This window comes from Thermobia domestica, chromosome 12 (assembly GCF_964235325.1).
Source record: "Thermobia domestica chromosome 12, izTheDome1.hap1.1, whole genome shotgun sequence".
Classification (NCBI taxonomy): Eukaryota; Metazoa; Arthropoda; class Insecta; order Zygentoma; family Lepismatidae; genus Thermobia; species Thermobia domestica.
The window spans coordinates 217,408,918-217,431,781 of record NC_137465.1 but is presented as its reverse complement, the minus strand read 5'-3'; the positions used below and the strand labels follow the sequence as shown (position 1 = coordinate 217,431,781).

The 22,864-nt window shown below is 35.6% G+C and overlaps 1 protein-coding gene across 1 annotated transcript in view; it reads right to left on the bottom strand.

The window, feature by feature from the left end:
- Positions 1–12,061: 12,061 nt before the first annotated feature.
- Positions 12,062–22,864, bottom strand: part of Rbm13 (RNA-binding motif protein 13) — a 35,976-nt gene continuing 25,173 nt past the window's right edge. The window contains exons 7-9 of the mRNA XM_081734744.1: positions 22,040–22,150; positions 16,595–16,684; positions 12,062–12,301 (exon numbers count right to left, since the gene is read on the bottom strand). Of these exons, the coding sequence (XP_081590870.1) occupies positions 12,131–12,301; positions 16,595–16,684; positions 22,040–22,150 (372 nt within the window). The 3' untranslated portion in view covers positions 12,062–12,130. The remainder of the gene's footprint in view (positions 12,302–16,594; positions 16,685–22,039; positions 22,151–22,864) is intronic.

Sequence of the window (22,864 nt, the reverse complement as noted above, 5' to 3'; positions counted from 1 at the left end):
TCAATACGCCGGTCAAATTAGAGAAAGTTCCGAAAAAGTGTTGCCAGAAGCTGCCACAAGTAAATTTTTGTCGTCGTTTAAACTCAGTATATCCAAGTCAATGTATTTTCTTCTAATTGTAGAGGATTTTAATTTTTATCAAAAAATGCAAATTATATATTGGGCATGTTTATATTTAGCAGGAATTTTAGTATTCGCAGCAAGCAAAATAAATTTCTTTGCATAAAAAGTATATAAATGTAGCGGAATTCATTCGTATTTAGCAAGAATTTTTTTCTGATACTTTGTGTGCTTCAAGAAGAAGTGACAATACTTTGGGAAACGGTAATGTGAATGATTCTAAGCAAGTTCATATGAATATGGGTCCAATTCTCAACAGTTTGAAAGCTGCAGGTTGAAACCATTTTTGGATTATGTTTCTGATCACCCTGTAGTTACTCTACAGAGATGAGATATAGCACATTTGAAAGATTATAGAGTTGCCTTAATGGTATGCAACATGTGGCAGTAGTGTCTGTGGAAGGGAAGTTATTGAGGGAAATTTGCGAAAGTTATCATTATTTAAGAGAATTGGATAGCAACACTGATTCCCGAATTTCCCTCAATAACTTCCCTTCCAAAAGACATCTCTGACACATGTTGCATACTGTTGGAAGGACAATTAGTAGCTTTCAAATGGGCTGGCTTATCTCTTTAGAATAACTATAGGGGGAACAATAAGCAACATAAAATGAAAAATAGTTCACAACCTATAGCTCTCAAACCATTGAAAATAGAACCTATGTTCATATAAACTCCCCCCCCCCTAGAATCACCCATACTACCGTTTTCCGAAGTATTGCCACTTCCATCTTGAACATCCTGTGGTATATATAATTTCATCTTTAATTTTGGTGATCGGCTTATAATTGATTATATTTACGATATCCTGGGTTTATTTCCTTTTAAACCACTACAAACTTTTTTTTTTTTTGTTATGTTATGAAGAAACTGTGATAGTTAATCCTTTATGTTTCTTTATCGTGAGTGATGATTAGCGAACATTTTGCCTTCAAGATCTTTCTTACTCGTTAGGGTTTTTTTTTTTGAGGGGAGGGGGAGGTGGAGAATGAAACTTGTCTCAACTGTAACAGCTACTATTCATTAGGGTCGATCCGGTATCTTAATTGCTCTTACAGTGTTGTGAAGAAAGAAAACAAAATGTTCTTAAAACCAAATGCAACAGGAAGATTATAAGAAACATGAGTCGGAAGAGTTTCATTTGGGGCTTGAGAAGTTTTGTCGTTTTTTTTTTTTTTTTATTTATTTTATTTTTATATATACCTTCCGTTCTTGTTTCATTTCGTTTATGTTCAACATGTCCACAAATGTGTTTTGTGTAATGCTTGTTGATATCTTCGTCACGATAGTAACAAAGTCATTCCTAGTTTCCTGCCAAAATAATTTTCATGCAAAGTATGAAACATTTTCAGGATTACTACAGAATATGCAAGGTTTTTTCTCCTGATTTTTCCTTTTGGACGGTTTTGCATCATCAGTAACGTTTTCGTATTGCGAAAACAAACTTTTTTTTTTTTTTTTAATTTGTTGCTGCTCCTATCAGTAAGGTTTTCACCACGCTTTCCAAGAGACTTTTTTTTTTTTTTTTAATAACTCGATAACAAGAGAACTTAATAATATTAAAAAGTCAGATACCTTAACACAATGTATTTATTTTTTCTAAAACGTTTTTTACGTACTAACGAGCTTCAAGAAGAATGTGTTTGCTCCACATGTAACGGACACTGTCATTTACAGTCAAATAATTATGTTCCGTCAGTGTCCGTTATTCAGAGTATTACTTTATTTAGTAGCATTTTTTTGATATAAGGAGTGCCCAAATGGAAATGAGACTACGGCTATATGTAAAAAAAATAGTTTATTACAAAATATGTAATGTTGGTTAATGTGTAACATTATATCTGCAGATAATTGCCTTTGTTATTGATGCATTGATGCCAGCGCGGTCCAGGAAGCAAGTGGATGACTTCCTGGGTTGCTGGCGGATTTATTTTGAACAGTCTTCTACACTTCCACTTCACAGGTGAACCGTTGACTTTTCAGTGATTTTTTTTAAAGGGCTAAAGATATGGAAGTTATATGGTAAGATAATTGGAGCTGTACGGAGAATAGTTGATGACAAGGTGCGCTTGTCAGGTCATATGGAATATGGTACAGCCTGTGAAACACTGTTCGCCGTACACCTTCCGCATCCTGCTATTAATTTTCAAAATATGTACGACTTGTGCACCAAGAAATTAGGTAATAGCTCTTGGCAATGATCCGGAAAAATCGATAATGCACCCAACTGCGCTATACAACTTTTCCCAAACTGAGGAAACAAGAGACGACGCTGTTTGCTACAAGTGCAAACTGGAAATCACACTGCACCATTTATCGGCAAACATGTCCCCATTTCGATTAGAACATCGGTATAGTCTAGTCTGCTTTTCACTTGGGCATCTTTACACTATCTGGCGTACTTCCTCAATATATTTAACGTTTTTCACTAAAATTCAAAGTAGTGGAGAGGCTAGGAACATCCTTTAGATGTTTATCATTAAAGATTCATATGTTACAACGCGCTGAACTTCGTACATTAAGTATTAGACTGAAAAGTTTATTATAAAAAGGACTTGTGTCCATCTTAAACACAAACTAAATACAACTTTGTTTATAAGGCTGTCTATAATCTTCATTATAAATTAATTAGAAATGTTACAGTTTCGGAAGTATATCACTTCCTTCTTCAGACCACTATTCCCACTGAAATCATAAATAATATTACCTATGTATTTATGATTTCAGTTGGAATAGTGGTCTGAAGAAGGAAGTGATATACTTCCGAAACTGTAACATTTCTAATTAATTTATAATAAAGATTATAGACAGCCTTGTAAGAAAGTTGTATTTAGTTTGTGAAAAGTTTATTTGCTTTCCAGTTGTTTGATATAAATAACAATAGTTCAGTATACAACAGGATAAGTTAAATTCCTGTATCCGACATCAGAGAAGCCATTTTAGTCTTTTTATAAGTAACATAACAAAATTTGTGAGAGTACTTTCGTTTTCGTAACTTTTGGAACAACTGTATGTGGTTATGTGAAAAATGAAGTAACAACTTTTTGTTAATACTCAAATCATCTATAGGTGTAGGTTCTTTGAAGTTCCGAAGAGCTATAAAATGCGACTAGACCGAAGATTGAACTCTAAACTTTTTTGCTCGTGGAATTTCCAAATTGCACGTTAAAAAATAAAGTAACTTTTCAAGCTCATCTGACAACCCTGACTGAACTTGGATAGTGATTTATTTCCCGTATTCACTCCTGACGGTTTTCTTTTTTAGAATTTTATTTGTAAACAAGTCTGTAGTTATATGGACGCTTACTTCAAATTCTGATTCTTGAATTATCCTTGGATTTCCGAGCTTTCGGCTCTGATTGACGGCGTGCCACACTGGTATTTGACAAGTAATCGTAGCAATAGGTAGGATAAGGCGTGCTCTCCCCTTGTGATTCCAGTCTATTTGGATTTCCTTATTGTTTCATTTCTATGACTGCTACTGTTATCATCCGTGGAACATCACAAGCTTTAAAGTGTAACGATTATTCAGAAATCAAAATTTCGAAGTGAAAGAGATACTTGTTAATATTTCTATTATAGTTCTTTAGCGCTTTACTTATTTTTAGACGGATGATTGGGGCTTTAGAAACTGTTTATTTTAAGATTACTAATAAAACACAACTGACTAAAGCAGTATATATATATATATATATATATATATATATATATATATATATATATTAAGATTATATATTTGTATTACAGTTTCGGCTATGTAACCTAACCTTCCTCAGACACATTATGAGAGAAATATCCAATATGTACTCTTAAATAATCTTAAAATTTATATACTGTTTTGGTCAATTGGGAGTTTTATTAGTAATCTTGAATTTTCCAAAGCTACAATGAATAATTTACATGTTTATTTTAGCTTCAAGACATCGAACGTGAGTTGGACAATCATTGTACTCTGAACAGTTAAGAATATTCCTTTCAGATGACTTGCATAGTGTAGTAGTACTTTGACAAATATATTTGGTAGCCAACTTGTTTTATCAACAAAAATACCTTTTTTTGTATATATAGAGAGAGATTTCTTGGGATATTCTTATTACAGCATATCCAATATACACATACAGTGTACAATTGATTTTCTATTTTAATAGTGTAACTAGTCATAATATAATGAATATTTCGTCGATTATGCATGAATATTAATGATGAGAAAGAAAGTGTTCGTACCCCCAGTTAATTTAAAAGAGGACAAATTTTTCAGTGTATAAAGGTTCTATAAAAGCTGTTATGTATATGTAGAAGCGTGGAAAAACAGTACAAGTATCACGTGTTGTCATTGTTCTTTCCTTTCATTCTGTTACCACAACGCAATAAAAACGTATTCCCAGTGATTAAGAAAGAAAAGCCATTGTATGTACAGTTGAAGATGATTATGTATTTCAGAGTGAATATTTTTCATTGATTAAGGAAAACACATATTTTAGGAGTTTTCTCTTTATATGTATATGTCTGTACGATATTGTATTATGTTTGTTAATGAAAAATACTGTTACCCAAGATTAACTATTATGTTTATTCTTTTGTCTCCTTACCACTTCCCATTCTATCATCTAAGATAACTTGAATCACAACTTCTTTCTTTAGTATCGTCTAAGAACCTCTATTTACATAAATAAGAATGAAAGTGACTTAATAACTCTTAAACCATCCGACTGATCTCGATCAAATTTTCAGCAGATGAGGTTCGAACGTGGGATGGTTTTTATCATTTCACTTACAGGAGCAACTTAGGGGAGGGGGATATACATAATCTATCTATTAAAATGCTACAACAGCAATGAAAACGCCTGAACTCCAACCTCTAACTTTGGATTTCAAATCTTTGATTTATTTTTATTTATGATTTCACGTTTAACAAAGACAAATATTTTAAAGTGTGTGTACTTTAAATACATCCTTTTATATATATATAAACTTTATGTTTTAAAATTATTGTTTAAAGTCTTTCTATATTAATAAGCCTTCTCCAAAATCAATGCAAATCAACTGTGCTGCCATCTTTGGAGTTCTTTTAAACTATACGTTTGTGGGCGTTTATATTTTTGTGGCCAATCCTTTCGACAATGAGATCTCGGAAACTACAGGCTCTAGAAAGATGCCTTTTTCACTGATCGATTGCAAATTTTGCGTAGATTGTCCAGTTCTAACTGAATATTTAAAAAAACATGGCCACTATTTCTTTATTACATTTTTACGGGCACACTGGAAATGTTGAAATTAAAGGGGAAAAAAACTAAAGCACTGTATCCTACGCGTTATACATTCCAACACCACATTATTGTATATAGGGGTTTATATGTCTGTTTCATAACCGGATAATAATGAAAAAGGAAGGATAACCATTTCTTCAGTCTAAGATGAATCTTTATATTTGGAGTATTTTGCCCAATGAACACCATATATAACTGACATTATAATTAATGTATATGTAATGTATTTGCTTATTAAATACTGCATGCAAAAAGAAAGAAAACACTGGTCATACATGAATTAGAAACTCCAACCGGAAGTGGGCTCAAATCTTGGAAACGGTGCGATATATTGAGAAAAAAATCGAAAAATCTCCCCTTTATGATGCTCCTTGCCGATTTTTTAAAAATTTTTTATCAAGACGTCTTTCACTTGTGTCTGTAAAGGGACATGTATAGATGTTGTAAGGAATGAGGAGGAGATTTATGCTCATATGCGAAGGATGCTGTGTAGATAGCGCAGGTTCAGATAGTCTATATATTAAAATCCTAAGTTTATATGTTTGTCTCCAATCCTTTCGACAATGAGATCTCGAAAACCACCACTGGTCAACTCCAAATTTTATGTAGATTGTCCAGTTCCAACTGAATTTTAAACGGTCGTGACCGCTATTTCTGTATTAAATTTTGTAGCGGTACACAGAAAATGTTGATTTTTTTTTTAAAAAAAGTAAAGCATCATATCCTACGAGTTATACATTCCAACACCACATAGCCGAATGCATGTGTTGCATATATCTCAGGCGTTTGCTTCATGGATAATGAAAAACGAAGGATAACCATTTCTCCAATCTAAGATGAATCTTTTTTGTTTGGAGTGTTTTGCCCAATGAACACTATGTATCACTAACATTATAATTAATTGTGTGTGTAATGTGTTTGCTTATTACATTCTGCATGCAAAAAGAAAGAAAACATGATCATACCTTCAATCTTGCAAACGGTGCGAGATATTGAAAAAATAATCGAAAAATCTCCCCTTTATGACACCCCTTGCCGATTTTTTTTAATCAAGACGCTCTTCGCTTTTGTCTGTAAAGAGACATGTATTATCTGACAAATAAGTTTATGCATGTTTCCCGCGGGATAGTATCTTGCCCCTTGCTGCTATGAAAATAAAATACCACACATTACCCCATATCATTTCGCCAGTAGCTTTCTATTTGCTGATAAGTTAAAACAGTATTCCTGGCTGTCGTGGCGAAAAATGTATTTGCTTTTTCTTGCATTGTACGAAAAACACAGAGTGAACGCAATAAAATTGAAACAAGGAAAAAAATACAATGCGATGTAAAGTGCTTGGACCCTTTCGACAAATCACTCAATGTAGCGCTTTCCTTCCAAGCAGGTGTTGATGGTATAATTGGTAACACTGTGGGCTCAAGTTTACGAGGTCCTCAGATCGATTCCCCTTGAAGACATACGTTTTATTTTCTTTACAATAGAAGTTTTTTTTTTTTTTTAATTATCCAGTCATCCGAGAAAAGGAAATTGTGTAGAAACACAACATTTCACTTTTGTATTCACATTATCGCGAAAAATATGACCATTTCTTGCAGTTCAAACCGTAAACAATAAGTTAGTGAATAATGTTTTCTGGTCTTTTTATAAACAATGTCCAGTGTGTTGTCGACAGAGCTCCACATTGTAGACCTTAAAGTCGCAAGTTTATGAGGAAAAAGTGACCATGTATTATTATTATTATTATTATTACTAGAAACACAAAAGAAGGGAAGAAAAAGACACACAGTCGAAGCTATTCATAGCAACAGAAGAGATATACTTTTGTCAGATTCTTTTTAGGTGTACACATGAACGTAATAATATTACATTTATGGATTATCAGATAGAATTATTATTTTACGAGAACAAGAAATGGAGTATAAACATTTGTTAGCTGGTAGCAGTAATGAATTTTGTTTCGCCCTTCTTCTAGATAGGTTGAGTTGATTTTAACGTCCCTTTCAGCAGCAAGGCTATATGAGACGGGACCTACTGATTAACGTGGAATCCAAACCACATGAGTTCCCGCGGGGAATCGAACCCGGGTCTTTTTCTAGATAGGAAGGTGACTAGAGTTGTAAGTTCGATCACTATTTGTAATTTGTGTCATTCCTTTAATGCTTTATCAACGTTGCATGTAGCGTTAAAACTAATAATAACTTATTGGCGAAATCACGTGTAAAATTTGAAGACCGAGTTAGTTGTGTAAATTCGCACACAGATCGAGGTAACGAAGCCAAATTAATGTGCGTATGTCTCTTGAACAAAGAAATCAGTTTCTCTTCTCATGTCATCCTCCCTCGTTAAGTATTTGATAGCAAGGTAGTCTGAAGATCATGTAGTCCACGGATCGATTCGCGCGCACGCACAACCATTTTTATTTCTTGAGCACAAGTAGAAAGAAAACGAAAATGAAATCTTTGAGTTTTACGTCCCACGGTTATGCCGGTTAGGCTAAAGGAGACGGTGATCATGAGTAATGAATGAAATGGTGGAGTGGTGAAAGTGGGAGGAAACGGGAGAACCCCGAGAAAACCCACGCACATGGTGTTTGTCCACCACAAAGTTCACTTGGCGGGGGCTGGGATCGAACAAGAAAGAAAACGAATCGATACGCATGAACTCTAGAGCTAACAAGTAAGACCGAACCAAAGGTATAGGCCATTACGTGATTTGTTTAAAGAAGCAATAAAATGGAGAAAAATTGTTTTGTCTATTTCTAGGAATGGGGTATAAATAAAAGAAGAAACTACACTTCTGTCGCATGTCTTTCAAAATTACATAAGTAGAAATAACTCTCTTTCTTATGATAGAAAATGTTAAAATGTCTTCCTAGAAATATGCAGAAAAAGAAAACCACATATTTCCAAAAAAGAAAAATATTTCTGTAAAAAAAAGTTAAGAACCTTCAAGCGTATCAATTCTTTTTTTTTTCCTACTTGTGCTCAAGAAATAAAAATGGTTGTGCGTGCGCGGGAATCGATCCGTGGACTACATGATCTTCAGACTACCTTGCTATCGAATACTCTACGAGGGAGGATGGCAAGAGAAGATAAACTGATTTCTTTGTTCAAGAGACATATGCACATTACTCTGGCTTCGTTACCTCGATCTGTGTGCGAATTTACACAACACGGTCTTCAAATTTTGCACGTGATTTCGCCAATGAATTATTATTAGCTTTAACGCTACATGCAACGTCGATAAAGCATTAAAGAAATGACACAAATTACAAATTGTGTCCGAACTTACAACTCTAGTCACAAGACCGATACTATTCAAGTTGTCACCTCACCTTCCTATCTAAAGGTCCGGGTTCGATTCCCGTCGGGAACTCATGTGGTTCGGATTTCGCGTTAATCAATAGGTCCCGTTTCATATAGCCTTGCTGCTGAAAGGGACGTTAAACTCAAAATCAACTCCACCTATCTATTAGAAAGGCGAAACAAAATTCATTACTGCTACCAGCTAACAAATATTTATACTCCATTTCTTGTTCTCGCAAAATAATAATTCTATCTGTCAATCCATAAATGTAATAATATTATTACGTTCATGTGTAAACCTAAAAATAATTTGACAAAGTATATCTCTTCTGTTTCTATCAATAGCTTCGACTATGTGTCTTTTTCTTTCCTTCTTTTGTCATTCTAGTAATAATAATAATAATAATAATAATAGTACGTGGACACTATTTTCCTCAGAAACTTGCGACTTTAAAGTCTACAGTGTAGAGCTCTGCCGCCAACACACTGGACATTGTTTATAAAAAGACCGAAAAACATTATTCACTAACTTATTGTTTACGGTTTGAACTGCAAGAAATGGTCATATTCTTCGCGATAATGTGAATAGCAAAGTGAAATTTTGTGCTTCTACACAATTTCCTTTTCTCGGATGACTGGGTAATTATAAAAAGACTTCTATTGTTGTAAAGAAAACAAAACGTATGTCTTCAGGGGAAATCGATCTGAGGACCCCGTGAACTTGAGCCCACAGTGTTACCGATTACACCATCAACACCAGCTTGGAAGGAAAGCGCTACATTGACTGATTTGTCGAAAGAGTCCAAGCACTTTACATCGCATTGTATTTTTTTCCTTGTTTCGATTTTATTGCGTTCACTCTTTGTGTTTTTCGTACAGTGCACGAAAAAGCAAATACATTTTTCACCATGATGGCCAGGAATACTGTTTTAACTTATCAGCAAATAGGAAGCTACTGGCGAAATGATATGGGGTATTTTTTAGTATTTTATTTTCATAGCAGCAAGGGGCAAGATAATATCCCGTGAAAAACATGCACAAACTTATTCTGTGTATAGAACGCAGGCGCAGGTTCAGCTAGTATATATATATATAATGATTGAAAATTACCGATATTAGTGTCGAATCCATAGTTTTCGGGGTCACTGAGTATATATATATATATACAGGGTGCGGCACGTAAAACCGGCCCGTAAAGTGAACACATAACATGAAATGTAATGTATTGAATATGATTAACTACAACACATAAATGAAATGTAATGTATTGAATATGACTACTCACTTTCACAGCAGGTGCTGAAAGTGTCCTCCGCCCACTTCAACACACATGTGAGCACGATTGAGGATATTCATATATACCCTTGTCAGTTCTTGTGTTGTAATGCTATTGGTGACATCCTGGATCCTGGTCTTGAGTTCTTCAATTGTGTGTGGATTTGTTTCGTATATTCTTCCCTTTAACAGTCCCCATAAGTAAAAGTCACACGTGGACAAGTCTGGTGACCGAGGAGGCCACAAGCCTTTGCTGATTGTCCTCTCTAGTGTAAACATCTCATGCACAAGGGACAATGATGCAGCTGATGTGTGGCATGTTGCACCGTCCTGCTGAAAGTAACATAACTGACGCTCCTCTTCGGTCAAGTGTGTATAAAACTCCTCCAGGATTCCCATATACACGTCACTGTTCACTGTCGTCTCAAAGAATATGGGCCCAATAACGCGTGTTGCGGAAATGGCACACCAAACACCAATCTTCTCATCATGCAAAGGTACCTGGTGGATTGCGTGTGGATTTTCTGTCGACCAATACCGGTTGTTTTGGGAATTTACGTACCCAGACAGGTGGAACCACGCCTCGTCACTCATGATGAGCATTAATTGATCCAAGAAACCACTGGCAACATTGCTCAACAGCCATGAACAGAAATGCACCCTCTTCTGCAGGTCAGGCTCCTTCAGTTCTTGCACAACACTTATCCGGTACGGTTTTAACTTCAGTCCCCTTAAAACACGTCTGCAACTTCTCTCACTTGCATTAACCTGTTGACTCAATCTCCTGGTTGACTTTCGAGGACTTCTTGTCTTATCTCCTCCACCTGCATCTTTAATTCAGGTGTGCAGACAGATGGTCGTCTGTTCCTTGGAGCATTTTGAACCGATCCTGTACGCCGCCATTTTTCAATCAATTCCTGAATGGTGCTTTTTGCTGGCACAGAACGTCCTGGAAATGTCTCCCGAAACAAATTCTTTGTTTTCACAAAAGATCCAGTGAGAATGAACCCTTCAACAATGGCAACACGCTCGGGTATCGAATACGGCATTATCACACACTGACACTCACCCGGCTTAACACAACGAGGCCTTTTTCTCAACTGGTTTCGACAAGTTTCACTGGCTGCGGCTGCACGTGACTGCTGCAGGTCACGTAAGTCGACCCGACCTCGACACGCCATTTCTTGGTAGGAAGGTAGATTATTTAAGTGTTGCCAAAAACACAATATACCAGAATATTACGACGGGCCGGTTTTACGTGCCGCACCCTGTATATATATATATAAAATCGAAAATGACCGTTATTAGTACCGAATCGATTGTTTTGGGGGTCGCTGAGATGAACACTGACACTTCTGATATTTAAATCCAAATTCAGCTTGCAATAGTAATATTTAATTTTTATTTTTATTCTATTGCTTCTTCTACGGCCAACTTTATGTGGCAATGTTTCGAGTTGGAAATCCCGAAAATTTATATGTTCTGGTTGAAGAGTGCAAGACAAAAAATCATCGTCTATCAGAAAGCGCTTCAGTAATAGTAAAAGGTGATTGACTAACGGAACATATTACTATTTTTTCTCATTTTAACCCAGCAAAGCAGGTAATTGACGTTAGTAAGTAGCTAACCTTAACTTACTATGTCGCTACCCTTGTTTATATCGATATCGTTTCAATGAATCCTACTTTCTTCTTCAGTCAACCTATCTTCGTGAAAGTTATTCACGCCCCTAATTCATATGTTTGTTTCTTCATGTCAGTTGTACATTCCCGTTTGTTATCCTGTGAATGGTTGAGTACAAGTAAATTATGATAGATCTAATGATGTAAATAAAGTGTGTGAACATTTACATTATACAGGTCAATTTCAAGTGTAATATTTTATTTTAAACTATTGCTCATAACACAATTCGCGATGATTTTTTTTTTTTTAACTTAAGTCTTATTAGACAGTGTTGACTGTCAAGGTCAGAATGATTACTCCTCTGTAGTCCGTTAAATCGTGGGTTTACTGTACGTATCAAAAATCATCCATTGTTGTTCAACATTTTTTTTTTAATTTACAGGTTAAAGATAAAAAATAAATACACCGTCAGTATAAAACATGCGTTAATTTATTAATAAAGGCTTTCTTTATGTACAACATAATCGAATTCTTTTATTAAACCTTCATCTTCGTCCTTGGAACCTCTGTTTCATATTCGTATTCGATTTCTACATGCGGCTTCTTTTTCTTCTTCGCTGCTTTCTTACTTGGACCAGGAGATGGTGATTTCTTCTTACCAGATGGTAATTTCGCCTCACCTTTAGTCTTAACTGCTGCTCCAATATCCTAAAAATTCAGAAAAGAATATATGTAACTGTAGCAACCTGTAAATGCCTTCTATATACCACTTTTGTATCAAATGAAATATTTACTTACGCTACTTTTAAAATACTGAGATCATAAACATTGATAGAATTTTCCATTAAATGCAATCCAAAGTACTCGGGTACCTTATTCGAGCAGGGCTTCAACTTGCGGTGACGTCGGTCAATCCGTCGTCACCCATCATCTTTACAGGTGCATAGTTTAAAAGTGTTCGAATTGAAAGCCAAAATCCGAGAAGCAATTGCCGACATTCCAGTTGAGATGTTACGTCAAGCCATGAACCATGTAGCGAAGAGACTGCAGGAATGTTTACGTAGATAAGGAGCTCATTTGCAAGATGTCATCTTTAAATAATAAATTGTACTCTATGTATTCCAAAATGGGATAAATATTTCAAAAAAATCGTTTTTATGAAATTGTTTAATTTTCAAAACTTCCCGTTTTTTGAATCATCCTGTACTTATTTTCGGCAAAAAGCCACACTGGCGGTACCATATTTGTTAATCCCTTATTTTCTGTATTCAATTTTGTGGAAAAAATATTTTTACTGCATATAATCTATGTATCTATTTTTTGAATGTCAAGTGACATTTCTAGGACACACACAAAATTAACAATCCTTAATTAAATATAGAATTGTTCGCACGCCTAGACAAAAGTATACATACTGACAAACGGTAAATACAGTGATTGTATTCAAACTGTATTTACCAAGTCGCTAAGGTGCACATAAATGAAATCATATTATACATTGTAAGGAAGCAAGGAAAACATAAAACACCGAGGAAAACTTACCGAAACTTAAATAACGCAATTCTCAGTATCATGTATAAGACGTACTCTATATCTGAACTTATTCTCGAAGGGAAAAATATCGTCTTATAACGGTAAATATGTTAAGTAATAATTATAATTTGACCAATTTCCATTATGTACACTCATGTCCAAAATTATTGTCGCATATCTATAAATATGTTGCTGTAGGAATATAATTTGATAACGAATTCGCCCGGTATTTCTTATAATGCTAATATGTGTACAATCGGCAGACATGTATGTGGCAAATTTCATGTCAAAAGAGCAGTAAATAAGATCAATAAAACGAAAACAAAATTTTCTAGTTCATTTAGCAACATTTTGTTTTATTCTTTCTAATTTTCGTATTTATAATTCTTTTCCTATGAAATTTACCACAAATATACATTTCTCGATTGTACACATAGTATCAGTATTAAAAGTATCAGTTAAGTAAATCATTATCAAATTATATTCTTACAAGAAGACAGTTATAGATATGCGACAATCATTTTGGACATGAGTGTACCTTCGTAACAATATTTCTGATCCCATTTTAAATAGCACCTTATCACCTGAAAATATTTCAAAATGCGCTAAAACTGGATTAATTCACTTGATGGAATTGCACGATTTGTCAAGATTGGGCACAACTAGAATTACTAACCGTTTTTCTCAATGTTTATCTTGTAGAACATGCCGAGAAGTGCACGACTCCACTTTAGCTCTTCCGGGCTTACGTTAATTCGTGTGTAGTTTGATTATGACTTTGTTGTTTAAACTAGGACATAAAAATTTAAAAAGTGGCCATCTTGATAGTGCTTCAGAGGCGTACGAAAGAAGATCAACATGGCCATTGCAACATGCAATTTTCAGCATATAACAATTATATGTTCTGAACTAATGCATCTAGAACTATGAACTTAACGTCACGTTCTTGGACTGCATAACCTAAATGTCAGTAAGTATTGCTGTCCATCTGTGGCCATAAGGGGTGAAGAATCCACTATGGACACCGAAACACATGAACTCTCGCAATCAAACATCATATCGTCCGAAATATCGCACCAAGAGCTCTATGATTTTAGCGTAAAATTGATGGGTTTGATATCCATAAAATGAGTAGTATTTATACCCTGGCCGGTGAACGATGATTTCTGACAGCTTTGCAGAAGGCCACAGCGAGCAAGCAGAAGACAGCACGTCAACCAACCTTAGGCTCAGAATCTGTCGCATCTCCATGGTAACCACCGCACATCGCCAAACTTTCACTCACCCCTCCCACCCTCACCAAGAAAGCAGAAACTTCTTCCTCTGCGCGAGAAGCACATGGCAAAACCGCACTCCTCAATCGCCCTCGCGAGCTGAGCTGTCAGAAATCATCGTTCGCCGGCCAGGGTATAATATGGCTGCATCATACAAAAACCACATCTTCTAAACTAATGTGTCTAGAACTATGCTTTTGACATCTACTTATACAGTTTGCAGCAACTATGTGTGTTACGTAACGATGACCATTTAGGTAGCCTAAAATATATCTGCCGATAGGAAAATCGAATTTGGTCCCCAAAACGTGATGTTGTATGCTGGAAATACTATACATTATAAGCAACTATCTCTTTTAAATACTTGTAACTACAGTTACAGTTTTGGCGCGAAATTGTTGGGACAGTTACATGATGGAAACGTTCAACATGCGATGAAGGTCAACTTGACACATAGGGAGAGGGCGGGGGGGGGGGGGGAACCAACATTGTCACCACAACATATTATTTTCAACATACAGTCAGCGACAAAAGTTCTTTCCGTTTGGCAACAATTTTGGGAATAACAGTGGAACGTACACTGTTTTACCGACCTTCACGGCTGAAACGTACAGAAAATTACATTCTTTTTAATTTACTCAAATTGTTCTTCCATTTCATCAAACGAAAAGAACTTTTGTTGGTGACGGTACAACCAACCATAGCTTTGCATGTAAAGCTAAATGCAATCATTAAGAAAATGTAGTTCACTGTATGCTAGAAATCATATAGTCAGCGGCTATATTGGTTTGATCCCCACCGAGGCTCTACCAGAACTAACAAGACGGCCAAAATCATATCTAAGTGCAAAAGTTGGCACAAAATGGTTGCTTACAGGTTATGGTAGTTTTCCCCTACAAATCACATGTTGTAGCAGCCATCTCTATATACAAGCAGTATACTGTTGCCCCGTGTTCTGGAAATCGCAACCTATTTGATTCTGCTCTCTCCATACACCCAGAAGGACTACTCAGGTAGGTAGCACCATTTTGTATTCATTATGGTCATGAAGTCCAATAATTTTATGCCAAAATAACAGCCAGGTGCAACAAGTCGGATGTGTTATTGTTGTTTCTTAAAGTTTAGCGTCCCTTTTCAGCAAAGAAGCTAAATGGAACATGGAGCTACAGGTTAAAGTAGAAACCGAACCACCGTAATTCCTTCCATGTCCTCCCACTAGAAATCCCCGGACCCCTTACAGGGTGTCTACTGAAATTCTAAAATGAAATTTCGTGACTTTTTCCTGATCTTTACTTTACCAAATCATAAAATTTCCTAACATTTTGAAGAGCGAATTTGGGTGCGAATTAGGCCGAATTTTCATCCATGCGGTAGAAACGTATTTTGCTTGCGATTTGGTAGCGTCTAAAGCCAACCATAGACATTTTTGGTGGTGAATTTTGACGTTTTATAGAACAAAATTTTCCACTCTGTACTTACATTTGCATAGTTAAAAAAATCGTGACCCAAAAGCTAAATTTCGTGACTTTCATGACCGTTTTCTGATTTCGTGACATTCGTGACCGATAGACACCCTGCCCTACATCAAAGATTAGCAGGGAGGGCTCTATAATTCTAATATGTTACTGTTTACTGGAAATCGCATATTCTGGATTTTTATTTGATTCTTCCCTTCTCGTGGCTCAAACGAACTACCTACAAGATGGACATCAACCGTTATCTCTCCTAACCAAACCAACAATTTAGCGCCATCATAGCTTTAGGTTCACTAGCTCAGAAAATATTGCTTATATACCAGAAATCAAGTTCTGACGGACAATCATAATGTTTCGTAACATTTACTTCTCAACCTGTATAATCAAACTATCAAACTCAACATAATGTAGAGTTTTTCCAGTGTTGCTACTCATTTACACTAAACAGTAACCATTTATACGAATAAAAAAACATCTATGTATTTAAAAAAATCTGTTATGTATTCAATGAAGTGGATATAGATTTCTTACTACGCACGACAATGAAAGTTTACATTTCCCTTCACCGAGAAATGCCCTTCCTGTACCGTACCATTAACTCGCCTATATTTTTTACCATGAAAATTAGTGGTCAGAACTTGTAATAAAAGGGTATTAGGGTAATAAAAGAATATTTTACATCTCTTAAAAAAGAAAAATACATTATAGAAAAATCTTACTTCAATATCAGATAAGTCATTTTCTTCGAAGTCTGATGACATCTCCAGATCACTTACTAGCTCACGGGCTTCGGAATCAGATTCCAATTCCTACGAAGATATGGAACAATAATAAATACAATTAATTAGTTATGCATATATATATATATATATAGACACAGGTGTTTCAAAACAACACCGACATCGTTTGGGAGGTGATTCCTGAGATCAAGATAAGACAAAAAGTATAGACCAACCTGGGTGCACAAATGCTTCCTTACGGAGTTATAGGTTGCTGAAAACATCAAAAATTGAACTTTAAAGGTCCAGAACTCCAAAACTATGAGACCTACCGTAGTCGGGTCGAGACTTAACTTACGAACTAATATGTGCACTATCCAAAAAATACATGTTTCAGAATCCTAAGGTACTTACGCAACAATTTTTGCAGAGAGTGAGTTTGGCTAGGAGCATATAACTTGAAGTACTGACCACCTGCTTCTATAAAAATTGTTGCGGAAGTACCGCAGGATTCTGAAACATGGATATTTGGATACGGCACTTACAAGTTCCTAAGTGAAGTCTTCACCCGACTACGGTAGGTCCCGTAGTATTGGAGCTATGGACGGTAGGTCCCACAGTATTGGAACTATGGACCTTTAAAAGTTAATATTTTCGTGTTTTCGGCAGCCTATACTCCGAAATGGAGCATTTGTACACCCAGGTTTGCCTATACTTTTTGTCTTATCTTGGTGTCAGAAAACACCCCCCACACGTTGTCGGTGTTGTTTTGAAACATCCTGTATTTTACAGTGTCCCTTATTTAGGATAATTTCGTGTTGCGATACTCATACCCGCTAAATGTATTCTATGTGACCGTAAACACGCATTAGTGAAATAGCAGCTCCCTATAGGAACGTTAACCCTGCCGACTTGACGACAGTCATAAAATGACGTTTCCACATTATAATATAATATAGAATGTCAAACCGTGATAACGGAGAAATTAAAAGAGACAGAGAAACGAAATTTGGCACGAAGCAACTAGAAAAAGAAGGACACATGTCCGTGTATTGACGAACATCACCGGATGAACAGTGTTGCCAACCCAAGAGAAAGTTGTTTTTGTAAATCCAATGACCTAAATTGGATATCATAATTGGAAGCAACAATGCAAATAGAGACAAAAGAGATGGTAAATGCAGATCAGTGTTGCAAACTTTTCGAGAAGGTGAAACTTGTGTTAAATGTAAACGCCGTTAGAGTACACAGCGTTGCTATCTTTTAAAAGCCTTACTTCTAAGCTTTAACAAGATACCGAATATCTCGGTCAGTACGTGACTTATCGATCTCACATAACCACGGTGACCTAAATGCTCCTCATGCTCTAATGCCTTGCATTATAGGATTTAAACCATACTGCACTAGTGACATTTTCCGACTTACTGCACCCTTTCCAAACTCAAATTTTCTCTTCTGCTGATGGCAGCACTGTTCAACGGACCCTTCTAGACTTGGAGTCAGCGTAAACAGTTCTTGTCAATATTTAATTTGAGGTGTACAAAACGTTAGTACCTCACTCCCTGTGTGCGCCACAGCGTTTCCATTTAACATATGTTTCACGTTATTTCTCGAAAAGTCTGCAAGACTGATCTGCGTTTACCATCTCTTTTGTCTTTATTTTCATTGTTGCTTCCAATTATGATATCCAATTTAGGTCACTCGATTTACAAAAATATAATTTTCTCTAGAGTTGGCAACACTGTTCATCCGGTGATATTCGTCAATACACAGGCAAATGTCGTCCTTTCTCTAGTTACTTCGTGCAAAGTTTCGTTTCTCTGTTCCGTTTAGTTTCTCCATTATCACGGTTGGAAATTCTAAAATATATTATAATGTGGAAACGCCATTTCATGATTTTGTCGTCAAGTCGGCACGGCTTAACGTTCTCGTAGAGAGCTGCTATTTCACTAATGTGTGTTTAGGCGTCACATAGAATACATTTATCGGGTGTGCGTATCGCAACACGAATTTACCCTAAATAAGGGACACCTTAATTTGTGTGTGTGTGTGTGATTTTATAACACACACTTCTATATTCCCTAAAGACAGATATGAAAAATCATCTGCTATTTGGCAACTATGACATATAAATTGAATATATACAAAGATAATAATGGCAACATGTTAACTTTACTCCATAACTAAGATGTTTATAATTTTAAATGTGTGGGTATAAATCAAAGAAACTACAAAGTAGTTTAAGGAATGGGTCTGATATATAAACAGTTGTTTGTGCTGTACGGAGTAGTAGTTATTAATTTAGATACAACTAAAAAATAGTGACTGAGGACATTGACCATGTAGATCTATTCTACACAGTTTTTTATAGCATTGATTCTATCTGAAGATTATAAGCTTATTTTCGCAAGTTTGAAAGAAAATAAGAATCCATCTAGAACATAAATCTATCCACTAGAGATAATGAAGAAGAGTTTTCATAATGAAGACAGTGTTTCGGTAGCAGATATATAGAATGATTAGATGTATACGGTTTGCAAGATGATATGGCGCTTGTTGGGAAATCTTGAAAAATATGCGTTGAAAATACATGCTAGATTGCAACAATGCAGTTGGTGTCAAATACAGAAATAGGAGGAGAGAAAATAGAACAGGTGATTAGTTTTGGATACGTGGGTAGTATTAATAGTGATGATATAGAAGTGTAAACATGAAATACAAGCGAGGATAGGTATGTCGAAAGAAGCGTTTAGGAGCAAGAAAAGTCTATTTTGTGGGACCTTGAATACAGTGTTGAGAAAAAGACTCATAAAATACTTCGTATGGAGTACTGTACAATATGGTACAGAAGTATGGACATTACACAAAAGCGATTTAAAAAAAAATAATAAAATAAACTGGAAGCTTTCGAAAAGCGAGTGTGGAGAAAAATGGAGAGGATTAGCTCGATCGAACGGAAAATGAATGAGAAGGGGTTACAAATCGTAGAGGAAAAGGAACAATTTTAGATATTATTAAAAAGAGGAAGAGAAACTGCTTGAGGGACATTAGTTCAGAAGGAACTGGATCATAAAGGACGTGAAAGAGGGTATAGTGGCAGGAAAAAGAGGGAGGGGTCGAAAGAGGCCACAGTTGATGAACGGTGTTAAAACAGAAAAATCGTACGTGAAGACGAAAAGGTTAGCTAAAGATCATTGTGCATGGAAGCTTCTCAGTTGCGGCAAGTGACTTGCCAATAATGGCAGAATACCTATGATGATGATAATGATAGCAGATATACATCTCTAAGCAATTTCAATGCAAAATATAAAGGAAAGTACAAATGTGTAATACTCGCAATCATTTGCTCCAGAAAAAGCAGTTCGATTAGGCTTTGAAATACTGCAGATGATTTTTCATAATAACTCTCTTCACGAACATAAAGACGGAAGTTATAAATAAGTGTTCCTTACATTCTTACAGTACTTATATACATGACGTATTGAAAATACAAAGTGGGGAATCAGAAAACAGAACTTGTAAGAATTAATATTCTTTTGTTTCAGATTATTTAAAAAAAGCGTTTATTGTAAAATATGAAAATAAACAACTTCCTAAAGTTTGCTATGAAAATGAAGTTATGTTCTCTTGAAACTTGTATACTAAAATGATTTTAATAAATCCAAATTTGAGTGAAATTTTCACTTATAGTTGTTGCTTTTTTGATTAAAAGGTCTATGTTCTTAGTTCATCTTTGACTACCTCTCTTATCTGTAGTATTGCTATCTAACTATAAAATCACGTGCCAATACGGATGGACTTTTGTTTCTGTCGTTCCATTTAATAGTCCTTAAATTTGTAACAAGGCAGAGAAAAGCAAGTTAAGTACAAATTATAGTTTATTTATAGCTCTTCAAGTGGCGTATATTAATAGTGTTAAAATGTAGTGTATCTACAATAATAATAATAATAATATTTATTAGGCAGCAAACAGCATCATACCACAGGTGCGCCCAGACAGCAGGCACATAACACATGCAGCCATATATATACAACAAAGTCTTAGATTTGACAGCAAGCAAAGCACACGAGAAATACAAATTATACATGCAATAGATATCAAAAAACATACCAAAAAAAAATTACATATTGAGATAAAATATGGCATGTAAATAAAAACTCATAACTATGATAAAAAAGAAAAAGTGCAGTATAAAGTGTCCTGTTAGAAAGTGGCTCCATGCAGGACGTACAAGTAGAACCACCACAAACAGATCCAACACGTCATCAATATACCGTTGGCTGAACGAAGACTCGTCAATACGCATTAGATGCAAAGGGGACGGAATCCAATAGCATAACTCCCCTTTGCCGTACTGGTGTAGCGATGCAGAATGGTGGGTGGAAGATTTCTGATGTCCATTAAAGGAAGCTACAATAATAGGTGCCGTGCAAATATGCCCACAGAACCCTCATCACAAGACGACGACATGAACTTTCGTGGAATCATTGGTCGACAATCCAAAATATGAACGCCAGTCTTCAGAATATGGCTATCCGATCCACACAAGACGTAAATACACGTTATGAATGATCGAAATACTGCACTCAGTTTTCGAATTACTGGAGGATTTTTTAGGAATATATGGATGTATATTGCGAAAGATAATACTTGTGTAGTAAGTTTCTTCTCAAGTTCAAATCATAACTCTATAAAAATCCCTTAATTCGCTTACTGATTACATTAAAAATAAAGTAACCCAACAGGAACACGAAGCATTATTATGAAATACTTAAAATGTAGACAGAATTAAAATCACGATGATTTATGAACTTCTTGGAGAAAAGTTTGCAATAGCTGTCTCCATTATAATCCAGCGGACACTTGTTCTTGATCGAAGTTTCTTCTAACTACTGGATCAGTTGAAGGGATCAACTGGAAATTTATTTTCAAACTGGACAAAGTATTTTCTTTGCTAATTACGTACAAGCTCTGAATAAAAATGAAGCGAAATCTTTAAGTTTTATGTCCCACGATTATCTCGGCTAGGCTAAAGGAGAAGATGATGATGAGAAATGAAAAAAAAATGGTGGAATGAAGTGGGAGGAAACGGAAGAACCGCTAGAAAACCCAGTATTTGTCCACCACAAAGTTCAATTGGCGCGAGCTGGGATCGAACCAAGGACACCATGCACCAGAGGTGAACGCTCTACCACTGAGCCACCGCTCGAGAAGCTGAGAATAACTCCTGTCTTGTATGAAGAGGTTACTACAATGTTAGGGTTTAAATAAGGTTATCCATGTTCGTATCTGAATATGTCCGTAAAAGAGATGGCTTCCTTCCATAACAATACATATATTTTTGCCGACTGTCCGTATTATGGAGGTGTCTAATAGTGCGAGGTGTCTATTCACTGTAATAACACAATTAAGATAATAATTGAAAGGATTTTGTTTAATCTTACCTCAGCATCTAAGTCTTCATCCTCACTATCTGCAGCCACGAACTCAACTCCATTCAAATCCACTTCATTTTCATCCTCCAACTCTTTTTCCAGCTCCTTTTCGAGTTCCATCTGAAACATAATAGCAAAAGAATCAGTCAATAATAACAATGCGATTGCTAATATCATGCATTTTTAATTCGTCTATGAAAAATAGCCAAGATATATACATTTAATTAATACAAATGGTAATATGGGCCACAATAAAACGTACTCCAAAACAGAAGAAATATTATAATGTAACCGAAAAGGATTTAGACGGGCACTATCCTGGTTTTCTTTCCTTTATTTTTTCTCTTTCTAACTCTACCCATACTTATCTGATGAAATGTGACAGACTTTAAATTTTTTTAAAAAAAGTTTCGTTTGACCTGTATATATGTGTTCGCAATTATATCAAGACCAGCTGATCATATTTGGATGCGGTTTTCACTAATCGAATAATCTATATCCAAGGAAAGTTCTTACGTATATTTGAAAAAATTTAATAATTACTTAATTATTTTTTTTAAATCGCTGCAACGTCTCATGAAAAAACATATCCTAAAATATGCAACAACCAGATAATCAACAAAGTAAAGTGAGTTGTATATAACCAAGGGGGTTAAATATCTCTTTATAGCCATCTTTCTCCAAATGATTTAACATTGATGATGGATGTTTGAGTCATTGTTGATGTCATGACTGTTTACATGCCGGTTTTGGTCGACGCTTGCCAGAATATTATCCATTTTTTTTTTCTGTGATTGGTCGTCCAGTGCGAGCAGCGCCTGTTATGTTCAGTAG